The sequence below is a fragment of the Moschus berezovskii genome, chromosome 9 (assembly GCF_049115385.1).
Source record: "Moschus berezovskii isolate FMDL1 chromosome 9, NW_MosBer_1.0, whole genome shotgun sequence".
Classification (NCBI taxonomy): domain Eukaryota; kingdom Metazoa; phylum Chordata; class Mammalia; order Artiodactyla; family Moschidae; genus Moschus; species Moschus berezovskii.
In genome coordinates this window covers 77,326,445-77,339,397 of record NC_142468.1, presented here as the reverse complement: position 1 = coordinate 77,339,397, position 12,953 = coordinate 77,326,445, and the positions used below count along the sequence as shown (strand labels likewise).

Below are 12,953 nucleotides of genomic sequence, written 5' to 3'. Positions count from 1 at the left end.
TTTCCATTCTTTAAATATAGTCAACTGTACTTTATTGCACAGATGTTCTAGGCTATATGTCAAGACAGAGGATCTTCCTATGCCTGATCATCCATCAAGTTGACCAGTGGTGGGTTGACATCACTGACACTATCCACATAGTTAATGTCAAGCCCAATAATCCCATCTTTGTACCTTATTGTCTTTTCACATCTGCTTTCCAAACCACAAGAATCTATTCCTAAAGTGTGAAGAAAACACTAAAAATGTGTTGCTACATAAATTTCTCTCACAGCAAAAATTTACATTGACTGACAGATATTTAAACATAAATTGATTTTAAATAAATTGGAATTTAAAACACCGTTACATGTACTATATATTCCACAAAACAAATAAGACTCCTCCATAACATATATGCTAACATATACATATGTAATTGCATGGAATAACCACCAAACATGGATAACTTTTTTTCTGGTGAAAAAAGTAACAGAGGTGGGTGGAGACAGACTATCACATTTCCTTCTCAAGCTTCTAAAATGTTGGAATCTTGTCAATAATACTGAATTTATATAATGGTCCCTAAAGGAAAAATAAATGTAGGCTTTCTTTATTGCCTTTATCTTGTAGAATATTGATAATATTTCCCTTTACTCAATGTTAGCATCTCCCCAGATGGCGCCGTGGAAGAATCTGCTTGCCAATGCAGGAAATGCAGAAAAGACATTGTTCGATTCCTGGGTCAGGATGATGCTCTGGAGTAGGAAATGGCAACCCCCTCCAGTATTTTGCCTGGAAAACTTCAAGGACAGAGGAACCTGGTGGGCTACAGACCATGAGGCCACAAAGAGTCAGACATGCCTGAACAACTGCACATACACACTACTCAATGCTAAACCAAGATCATTGCTCAAATAATCAGAAATTTTTGATACTTTATGTTTCTAATCTTCATTGAAACCCAACAAAACCAGCAGTTAAGGCTGTTTCACCATGGACATAGGTGGTGAACAGCAGTGACTAGGTCATCTCCCTCTGCGGTTATCCCCTGTCCCCCCACTCAAGTCATCTGGAACTAGACATGACAACTTAGTTTTGGAATAATGTTTTTCTTTTTTAAAACAGTAAGCAAAGAGATGTTTTAAAACTGTGCTTAACTTCCACCATCAGAACTTTTATCATTGTCCCCACAGGTCTCTTTCTGACCTGCACAAAAGGAACACTTTCCAGGTGAACTCTCAATTCAGAGAGACTCAGAATAAAGCGGTCCCCAAGGAACATAGCTTGAGAGTCTCCTATCCCAGAGGCCACTTTCTACACTAAATATATGTCTCACAGTCCCCCATGAATGCTGATCACAACAGAAAGCAGATTCTGTTTTAACGAAGTAATGATTTTATTTCAGATTCTAGTTAAGAATATAAACAATGCTTTATTCTTGGGGAAAAAAGTGATCAAATATGGTGTCTCTCTGGTAAGAATATAGTCTATATGCTCTGTAAATATCTTAATTTCTCCCTTAGTTCCCTTCCTCTATCACATTTAAGAGAATGCTTCAGTATCATATTTCCATACGTACTAATTAGGATGGTTTGGAATTGCTGCATACCTTCCAATCATAGCATGGATTTCTTCTCCCAGTTACATGCTGGGACTTCTGGACTCCCTTCAGCATCAAAAGGAGTACAGCCTTCAGTTCAGTTCAATTCAGTTCAGTTGCCTTGCTGTTGCTGCTGCTGCTAAGTCGCTTCCATCGTGACCGACTCTGTGCGACCCCACAGACGGCAGGGCACCAGGCTCCCCCGTCCCTGGGATTCTCCAGGCAAGAGTACTGGAGTGGGGTGCCATTGCCTTCTCCATTGCCTTTCAGCTCCCTAAATGTCCTTTTTGAGGATGTATTCATGTCCTCATAGAGCCACAATCATTGGTGTCTACAGTTTCTCTGAATTAAGGGAAACTGTGTTCTAGACACAGATATGTAAATGTAATTAACTGAAATTTCCGAATATTGAGAAAAGTGACTGCTATTAATTTAGTTCAGGAAGGAAAATGACCAACAAAGAGAAATCTCTTAAAGCTTGTAACAGTCAATAGTTACCACGTAAATAGAATTCTGCTCTTGAAACTGAACAGAAAGATACACAGAATGACAGCACAAATAAAGGACTGCTTCAGAGAGCACTGGGACTGCACTCCAGTCATGCCATTTCTCAGCTCTGAGACCCGAACAGGTTACACTGATGGTCAAACTCAGAATAAGATGTCTTTCATGGGCTTATTGTGAAGATAACTTTAAATAATGTGGGTGAAAATTTCTAGCACAGGGGAGCTAGTCAGAGAGAGAGACAGGGAGATACAAAGAAACAGAGACATGTAATTTCTGTGTGACCCTAAAAATAGCAGCTTAGAAAAAATGAGAATTGTCTCCTTTTCTTTTTTATTTTTAATTATCCTAACTTTTTATTCTTTTTTGTGAGTCCTGCTTTAACTCATTTGATTTTACAACTGTACTCTTAAAATCTTTAGATTTACTTCTCCCATGTAGTATTTACTTGAAAATTAAATATAGTAGCTCAGCTTGTAAAGAATCCACCTGCAATGTGGGAGACCTGGGTTCAATCCCTGGGTTGGGAAGATCCCCTGGTGAAGGGAAAGGCTACCCACTCCTGTATTCTGGCCTGGAGAATTCCATGGACTGGAATGGCCCATGGGGTCACAAAGAGTCATACATGACTGAGCAACTTTCACTTTCATTTTCCAATTAATTTCAATTAATTTTGCAGTGATATTTTATCTTTTGTAATTCAACTAAAATAATATTAACAACATTTGCGGCAATTAGGTGAGAAAATAGGCATAACCTTTTACTTCTTTTTCTTCTAATGACTGCAATCCACTTTTCTTTCACTGAAGTGCTCAAAAGTTATTGTAGTTCACAGTAAGAAAGTATTCAATAAATTCCTGTTTACCCTATCATAAAAAATTAAAAATCCCTTCTACATATAGTGTTTTCTAATTCTGTTCTTATTTTCATCCCTAGTATGTGATAACTGTGTGGATTTAAACAAAAAAAATATGATCAACAACAACTTCAATTATAGAAAACAGGGAGAATAAACCAAGACTAAAGGAAAGCAAAACCAGAAGCAATGAGTGCCAAGAGCAGTAATGCAACTTCATACAGTTTGGGAAACACGTATATTCTTATCTCAATTACAGGCTATATAGCTTTGAATTTCATGAACAGAATACATTTGTTCCAGATGCTTGTGATTTACTCCTTATGCCTGTAACATGTATTCTTCCACACTATCCTTGATTAGCTTATCTGCTCTTATACATAGTTAACTATGTTTCTTGGTAAAAATAGTTTGTCATTTTATCAAAACTAGTATTAATATCTCTTTTTTACTGGATCCATTCATTAAAATTATTATTAATCTTCAATAATGTGTTAAATATTGTTTGAGTTTTTCAAATTTATGTATAATAAATATCTTTTTATCACACAGCTTCAAAGATATTAATAAAATGTCACTTTTTGTATTATTTTTTAGATTCCACATATGAGTGATATCAAACAGTACTGGTCTTTCTCTGGCATTTCACTTACTTTATAAGTCCATCCATGTTGCTGTAGATGACAGAATTTAAGTCATTTAATGTAAGTCAACTATACTTCAATTAACAAATACAAATGCCATTTTTCTGAAACCACTATTTAACTCAGGTCTGCTGTATTGAATAGATCATAATTCTTGATTCACAGTATATTCTCCCAATTTTTCCATGTCCATTTTGAGTTTGTTTGCTTGTTTACATAATATAAAGCTATACTTATAAGACACTGCCCAGTCCAAGATCTAAACAGATGACAATAATGGCCAACTGCTTATGTGTTCATCTTCACGCAGAATCTTGGCTTCCCACAATTGAGGTTACATTTTGGGACATAGTTTTATTACTTATACAAGTTCCTGAAAAGTATACTATTATTTTTGTAGTGCTCTTCATCTTATAAAATTTATGCCGAGAGGATCTATTTGAGGCTTTTTATTTCTTTATTACTATATTTTACTAACACACATTCATGTCATTTTATATAGTTGTACTTTGTTAAGATTCTATCACTACATTTATAGGCATTGCTGTACATTTTCCTTGTATACAGATACAAGAGTTTACATTGAGCATACAAATGGGAGTGAAATTGCTGCACCATAGAATATATGTATATTCAGCATTAAAAGAGAAGGCCAATTGCTTTTTACAGTGATTATGTAAGTACACACTTCCATTAGCAGTGCATAAAAAACACACTTGATGAACAGACTGTTTATTTATAAAATCTATTTTTACATTTTTTCTTCAGATAAATTTAGAAGACACTGAACTGAATGGAAGAAGTAAACCAGTCTGTGGTGTCTGAATTTATTTTTCTTGGGCTGTGTGACTCATGGGACCTCCAGGCCTCCCTCCTAGTGGTATTTTCTTCACTTGATCACCATTTTAGGCAATGTCTTCACTGTGCTCCTAGTTATTGCTGACCTTCACCTCCACTGCCCTATGTACTTCCTATTAGCAAATCTGTCATTCTGTCACTTATGCTTTTCCTCAGTAGCCACCCCTAAACTGATCACAGACTTTCTGAAAGAAAATAAGACCATCTCCTTCAGAGGTTGCATGTGTCAGATGTTTTTCGGACATTTTTTTGGAGGGGGTGAGATGGTGCTCCTAGTGATGATGGCCTATGACCGCTATGTGGCCATCTGCAAGCCACTCCATTACTCCAGCATCATGAATACAAAAATGTGCATTCGACTAGTGATGACATCATGGATCGTTGGCTTTGTGCATTCAATAAGCCAACTAGCTATAATTACACAACTGCCCTTCTGTGGACCCAGAAAATTGGATAGCTTTTTCTGTGATACTCCATTGGTGATCAAGTTAGTCTGCATGGACACTTATATTCTAGAAGTGTTGGCAAATGCTAACAGTGGGGTACTTGCAACCGTTTGCTTCATTCTGTTGCTCATCTCTTACTCTTATATTCTCCTTACTGTCTGCCACCAATCAAAGGGTGGGGCATCCAAGGTGCTCTCCACCTGCACTGCCCACATCACAGTGGTCGTGTTATTCTTTGGGCCTTGCATCTTCATCTACCTATGTCCACTCAGCATCACTTGGGTGGACAAGTTCCTTGCTGTATTTTATGCGATCATCACACCACTACTAAATCCACTCATTTATACTTTAAGAAACAAAGAGATTGGAAATGCCATTAAGCGGCTATGATGACTTAGATTTCTTTTGGTATTTCATCATTTCAAATTATCAGAATGTCGACTGTGAGTGCACTAAATTGGCCACACCTACCCTGTTACTTAAGACTGGGAAGAGTTCCCCGATTCACATATAGAAATCATGTGTATCTCTTGATGAAAATTGTGTGTCAATTCTTTAGGATTCTAGAATTGTTAAAGTGAGTTCCTGTTTGGGAAATTTGGCTAGTCTTTTGAAGTATGATTTTGATTGTTCTCAAGAATGACTTGAGATTAGTAAAAATGTTAATATTTTATATCACTACTGTTACTATTATTTCAACACTGACCACCATATCAGGGAATTTTCTACTATCCTATGCATTTCTTTTAGCAGAACATTTCACATAGACCTTCTCTAAAGTTTTCTTTAATAAGCTACTGCATCATATTGCTCTCTTTACTTTTACAAAACAATAGTCACCAATTAGTTAACATTCTCATTACCTTCTATAGACATATCTATAAAAGTAATCATTAAGCATTCCTAATCATATTCAAAAAGTTGAATCATAATCATAATCTGTATAGAGCTTTGTTTCTTCAACATCATGTTTTATTTGTGAAACACTGTAATTGTCTTTAAATGATGTATATGAAATACAAAGATGGCTATATTAACAACCTTTAGAGATTTTGCTTTTTTCCTTCCAATTCATAAATAGATTAGGCAGTTCATCATATAGGTGGGTAAAAAAATTTAGTTTTGTAATAAACTATCCATTTAATTCATTTCAGTGTTCAAATAGCCTGTAAAAACAGGATTATATACAAAGTTTGCAAGTTACTCATTACTACATATAACAAAACAAAACTTTTCTTCAGAAATCTTCCTCAAAAAATTATACAAGTTTACATCCATTTATCTGAACCCATGGATCTAGTTATATCTCAAATTTATATCTCAAATTAGTGACATGTATGCTAGTCACTCAGTCGTGTCCAACTCTGAGACTCCATGGACTGCAGCCTGCCAGGCTCCTCTCTCCATGGAATTCTCCAGGAAAGAATACTGGAGTGGGTTGCCATTCCCTTCTTCAGGGCATCTTCCTGACCCAGGGATTAAATCCAGGTTTCTTGCATTCCAGACAGATTCTTTACCATCTGAGTCTCCAGGGAAGCAAAAGATGACATGATTCTGTGTATTTTGTAACATTCCCAATAGAAAATCTCAGGAATAAACCTTTATATAAAAGAATTGCTATTTTCATATGCGTATGTATTCTGACTTTTTTGTTCTTTTAATCTCTCTTTACTCAGTTTGGATAGTATCTATTGACTTGTCTTTGAAGCCACCTAGCCTTTCTTCTGCTGTGTCCAGTCTGTTTTTAAATCAAGCCCCTTTAAATTCATAATTGTATATATTCAATTTTATTTCAAAACATCCCTTGGTTCTTTCTTAGATTGTTTCTCTGTGAAATTTTTTTCAGGTTTTCAACTTCTTAATGTCGCTTTAGATTATACAAGTTATACTCTTTGCTAATGTCAACAATTGAGCCATCCACAGTCTACTTCTATTATTTTCCTCTTAATTATCAGTTGCATATCCCTGCTACTTATATATCATATATTTTTTTTCTATTTTGAATACTGTGTATAAAAGAATATTTAGCTCTGGCATGATATATGTGTGGGTTAGTCACCCAATCATCTCTGACCCTTTGCGATCCCATGGACTGAAGCCCACCAGGTTCCTCTGTCCACAAAATTCTCCACAAAAGGATACTGGAGTGGGTTGCCATTTCCTTCTTCACAGGATCTTCTTGATCCAGGGATCGAACCCAGGTTTCCTGCATTGCAGGTGGAATCTTTTCCATCTGAGTCACTATTCCTCCACAAATTATCTACTCTCTCTTCTGTGAGGCATAAAAGAATAAGGTGTGATCACTTCAATCCAATCAAGGACTAAAGCCTATTTGAATCTGGACTGTAAATTTTATAAGACTTAGTACACCTCAGGTTTGTTCCTGTTCCTTGGATATATCCCTTCCAAGTCTGAATGATGATTCTACTAGATCTTTTTCTCCTCAGTCTGAAAGAATTCAGGTGATTCAGTTTTGCCCTTCAGAACTTTTATGCTTAGAACTTTAGTCTTCTTCCTTCTCTTGCTATTTTCAAAAAGTATGGAAAATTACCCAAAGAGAAATCTGGCTTTACATTGTTCTTTTTAATTAAGGTACCTAACAAGAATCCATTAAAAATACAAATAAAAGCAATGAAATAATTGTGAACAGTAAAAATATAAAATGTAGAACTGATTGATAATCTTAAATGAATCTTGGATCACAATACTCAAACATAGGGTCCTTTCATAGCTTTGCAGGAAATTTGGTTCAGTCTTCTAGTTATCAAACTATAAATTAAATTAGTTTTGTTATTTATACAGGTTATACACAATAACACATAACTGAGACCCATGTTTTGACACAAAAGAGTTATATAAGATGAGTTACGAGAGAAAAATAGTCAGCAAATGATTTGGACAGAATGGCTGTTAGCTAATGATAATACCAGCCAGGCTATGGTCAGACCAACATGTTCCAGTGTTGGAAGAATATTCATTGATGGATTAAGTCATAATTTCAGAAAATTGTAAAATAACAACATATTCATAAATTTCCCTGTCCAAAGCCAACTGTAGATGACTTGAGTCCGAAATTGAGACAAGCTAGGGTGAGATTAGTAGCCTGAGGCCAAGCTCATGAAATATATTATGAGGCTCTCCCAAATGCTTTTCTTCTGCCATCTGTCAATCTCTCTTTATTATGCTACCTTATCCATCTCCTGTCCACTCCACTTCTATTACCCTGTTTTGTTTCTGCAGGTTGTAAATCCTCCCTCACACATTGTTTTGTCTATCAGAAAAAATATGATTTTTTCACATCCTAGCTTTAAATCAAAGGAGAGTTAGATATTTCACAACTCCCTCAAACTTTTGACAATATTAGTTATAAGTTAATTCAATTAATTGAAATAAATTGATTAACTGAATCCAAGCAGGGTGATGTACAAGGCCATACACTTGGCAGATTCGAAGTGTATAACTGACACTCTTTCAAATATTTCTACCAAGCAATTCCTGGGATTAATCTGGCTATCAAACAACTTGCTACCTAAAGAGTTCAATGTAACCTCATAATAAATGGTCTAGACTGAATACTATAAAATGGTGACTTTAGAAAAAAAATCTCCAAATTTTATATATTTATTTAAGCATTTTTATTACATGAAGTTGTTTGAGGAAATTGGGCTTCCATGAGTTACTTAGGAGATCCTCCTCCAAATCTGAAGCTGACTACACAGTCTCCTCATAGCCATCTTCATGTCCTTGTTTCTCAGTGTATAAATGGCAGGATTCAGGATGGGTGTAACCAAGAAGTCTAAAATGGCAAGAAACTTATCCACTGGGACTGTGGGAAATGGCCACATGTAAACAAAGATGCATGGTCCAAAGAACAAAACCACCACAGTGATGTGTGCTGACAGAGTAGAGAGGGCCTTGTGCAAACCACCTGAAGAGCGTTTCCATACAGTGACCAGAATGAAAATGTAGGACATAATCAGTAAGAAGAAAGTGCCCATGGATATGAACCCACTGTTGGCAGTGAACATGAATTCCATTCTGTAGGAATCTATGCAAGCAAGCTTGATAAACCAAGGAAGGTCACAGTAAAAGCTGTCGATTTCATTAGGACCACAGAAAGGCAAATGGATCACAAAAGCTAACTGGACCACTGAGTGAATGAGGCCAATAGCCCAAGCACCACACACAAGCAAAAGGCACACCCGTGGGCTCATGATGGTCAGGTAGTGCAGGGGCTGACATATGGCCACATATCGGTCTAAGGCCATGGCAGTGAGCAGCACCATCTCAGATCCACCCAGGGTGTGAAGAACAAATATCTGGGTGACACACCCCTGGAAGCATATGGTTTTGTGCCCAAAGTTCAGGTCAGAAATCATCTTAGGAACTGTTATGGTAGAAAAACACAAATCAATAAATGAGAGGTTGGCTAAAAGGAAGTACATGGGGGAATGTAGATGAGGGTCAAAGGTCACTGTTAGCACAACAAGAAAGTTCCCTAGAACAATTATTACATAAAACACTGTAGAGAAGGCAAGGAGGAAATGCTGCACTGGTCTAGAGGTAGAAAGTCCCAGGAAAACAAATTCAGACACAGAAGTGTCATTTGCTTTACACATTGGCTTGGTCTGGCGATACCTAAAGACTAGAAACAAAACATAACCAAAGCATTTATGAAACATTTTTATTAAAGAAAGAGATTTAAACTTTTATCAAATATGGTTTTAAATCAGAAATCTTCACTAACAGCCATTAATATATTCTGAAAATATAATGCATTAATTTATTTCTTCAACTAACTCAGCTAATGAGTGTAACTGATATTCCTAATGAGTATCCACTATATTCCAAGTTCAATGTCAAGTTCTGAGGTGAAACAGTAATTCCGACTTTGAGAGTAAACGGACTAGATCTAGAGGGGTAGCTACAGGTAGATACATAGATTTAATGAATTTAAATACAGATACATCTCTGACAACTGATTTCTGGGAAAAGAACAGAGGGCTGTGAGAACAATATGACACATCACCATCATACTTACTCAGACTCTGCTAAATATGAGTTATTTTCAAAGAGTAAATACAGTAGTCCAGACTTTGGAATGCCACGTGTAAAGACCCTGAGACACGAAGGCCAGTGAGGAAGGAAGGTGAATGATTGAGCTCAGGAGGAGAGACAGGCCAGACAGGATGGAATCTTGTATCCATGATATGAACTTTGTTTTTTATCCTAAGAGTAGTAGAAAATCTGGGGGATATTTTCAGTTGTAGCTGATAATTTTTTGCTTTCAAACAGTTACAAAAGCTTCAATGTAAAGAATGGAAGGAGAAGGTAAACTTAGAGTGACTTCAAGAGACTATTGAAGAATCATTTTCATCCGTAGACAAGTTGAATTATTCAACCAGTAGTGTTGGCACAACAGATAAAGCTTGGAAACATGTAGATTATTGCCTCATCATAAACTTAAAAAGTTTCAAAAGGATATTTAAACATCAAAAAAGGGTAACAAACCAAGAGAAATAAAAATAATATTTAAGGAAACATTTATGGTGGAAAACTCATCTAAGAATATCTCTTATTAACAAATGAGGGAGGAAAAATAGTTGGCACTATCCAAAATATTCAGTCTTGTTATACTTAGATATAGGTGGATGTACAAAATTTTGTATAAATACCTACATATAGATATCTTATATGGATATATAAACACTATAAAATAAAAAACACACTCTGAAAAATAACTTATAAAATATCAGACAGATGACTAACATTTCTATTACGGAATCAGTTCCTTCAGAAAAATAAAGAAAGGAAATGTGATATACAAATTTTAAAATAAGAAAAACATATAAGACAACCAACTCATAATAAGTCCCAATAGTTGATAGTCATATGAAAGTAAATTTTCACTAGTAATCAAAGAAATGTAGAGAGGATTGCTCTGGGTCCTATTCTGTACTAACAAATTCAAAGGTTCAAAAAATTGATGACATCATGGATGAGGCTGTGAGGAGAAAGTCATACTCATACACTGATAAAAAGAATGAAAACTGATGCAGTTTCTTTAGAAGGCACATTAGAAATATATACCTAAACTTCAAAATTTTCCTTACATATGACTAAGAATCTCAATCAAGAAAAAATAACATATACACATTACTATATATAAAATAGATAAACAGCAAGGAACTAGTCTATAGCGAAGGCAACTATATTTAATATCTTGTAACTGCTTATTTAACTTATATGCAGAGTACATCATGAGTAACGCTGGGCTGGAAGAAGCACAAGCTGGAATCCAGATTGATGGGAGAAATATCAATAACCTCAGATATGCAGATGACACCAACCTTATGGCAGAAAGAGAAGAGGAACTAAAAAGCCTCTTGATGAAAGTGAAAGAGGAGAGTGAAAAAGTTGGCTTAGAGCTCAACATTCAGAAAAGTAAGATCATGGCATCTGGTCCCATCACTTCATGGCAAATAGATGGGGAAACAGTGGAAACAGTGTCAGATTTTATTTTTTGGGGCTCCAAAATCACTGTGGATGCTGATTGCAGCCATGAAATTAAAAGACGCTTACTCCTTGGAAGGAAAGTTATGACCAATCTAGATAGCATATTAAAAAGCAAAGAAATTACTTTGCCAACCAAGGTCCGTCTAGTCAAGGCTATGGTTTTTCCAGTGGTCATGTATGGATGTGAGGGTTGGACTGTGAAGAAAGCTGATCGCCGAAAAATTGATGCTTTTGAGTTGTGGTGTTGGAGAAGACTCTTGAGAGTCCCTTGGACTGCAAGGAGATCCAACCAGTCCATTCTAAAGGAGATCAATCCTGGGTGTTCACTGGAAGGACTGATGCTAAAGCTGAAACTCCAATACTTTGGCCACCTCATGTGAAGAGTTGACTCACTGGAAAAGACTCTGATGCTGGGAGGGATTGGGGGCAGGAAGAGAAGGGGACAACAGAGAATGAGATGGCTGGATGGCATCACCGACTCGATGGACATGAGTTTTAGAGAACTCTGGGAGTTGGTGATGGACAGGAAGGCCTGGCCTGCTGTGATTCATGAGGTTGCAAAGAGTCACACACGACTGAGCAACTGAACTGAACTGAATAATTTTTAAAGCAAAAAAATCTGGAAAAGAGATTATATAAATATGTATATATAGATATGTGCTTCCCTTGTGGCTCAGCTGGTAAAGAATCCTCCTGCAACGCGGGAGACCCTGGTTTGATCACTGGGTTGGGAGGATCCCCTGGAGAAGGGAAAGGCTACCCACTCCAGTATTCTGTCCTGGAGAATTCCATAGACTATATAGTCCATGGGATCGCAAACAGTCGGACACGACTGAGTGACTTTCACTTACTTACTTACTTATATATAGATATATACAAACATATATGAATGAATCACCTTGCTGTATACCTAAAACTAACACAACATTTTAAATTAACTATACCTCAATAAAAGAAGAAAATTTGCCTAGTGTATTGAAACTAGATAAGCTAAAACAAACTACAAGGGGCACTGATGATAAAAAAAATTACAGAAAGAAAAATAACATAATTATCAGCAGCAGAGAATATTCATAGTTAAATGACTATGAATTAAATATTCATAGTTCTTCCATCTGGAGAAGAGCATTATTACTCACATACAGAACAAAGTTCAATCAATGAACATATGAATAACAGACATTTTAATAAATGAGATATTTACAAGAAGGATACATAGGAAACCCACTTTCCGACAAAGTCTAGGGAAAAATAGAAAAATGTTTATCTTTAGTTCTTATGAGTAAGTTGTTCATCTCCAGGCTTATATGCATTTATTAGTTTGAGTCATAAGAAATTGTTCTGAACCCCCTGAAACTATTATAGCCAAGAATAGACAAGCAGGCAGCCAGGCCAGTCGGGAAGGACATTGTGAGGGTAATGGATGTGAAGCGGGTCTTGTAGCCAGAAGAGAACACTGCAGGGGTGGTGCCAGAAGGCCCTGATACAGGGGCAGTGAATGGAGGATTTTATAGCCAATAACAGAAAAAGAATTGGCCAGAACAAGG

General features: G+C 36.3%; 1 protein-coding gene and 1 pseudogene across 1 annotated transcript; one reads left to right on the top strand and one right to left on the bottom strand.

Moving 5' to 3' along the window:
- The first annotated feature begins 4,379 nt into the window (after positions 1-4,379).
- Positions 4,380-5,280, top strand: LOC148776521 (olfactory receptor 4K3-like; annotated as a pseudogene).
- A 3,290-nt stretch (positions 5,281-8,570) lies between these two features.
- Positions 8,571-9,509, bottom strand: LOC129562749 (olfactory receptor 4F6-like). Its single transcript, XM_055436176.2, has one exon. The coding sequence runs from the start codon at positions 9,507-9,509 to the stop codon at positions 8,571-8,573; it is 939 nt and encodes a 312-aa protein (XP_055292151.2).
- Positions 9,510-12,953: the final 3,444 nt, after the last annotated feature.

What these genes read in the sequence shown, in the direction of transcription:
- LOC129562749 (XM_055436176.2), bottom strand. Translation starts at nt 9,509, where the DNA reads ATGTGTAAAGCAAATGACACTTCTGTGTCTGAATTTGTTTTCCTGGGA.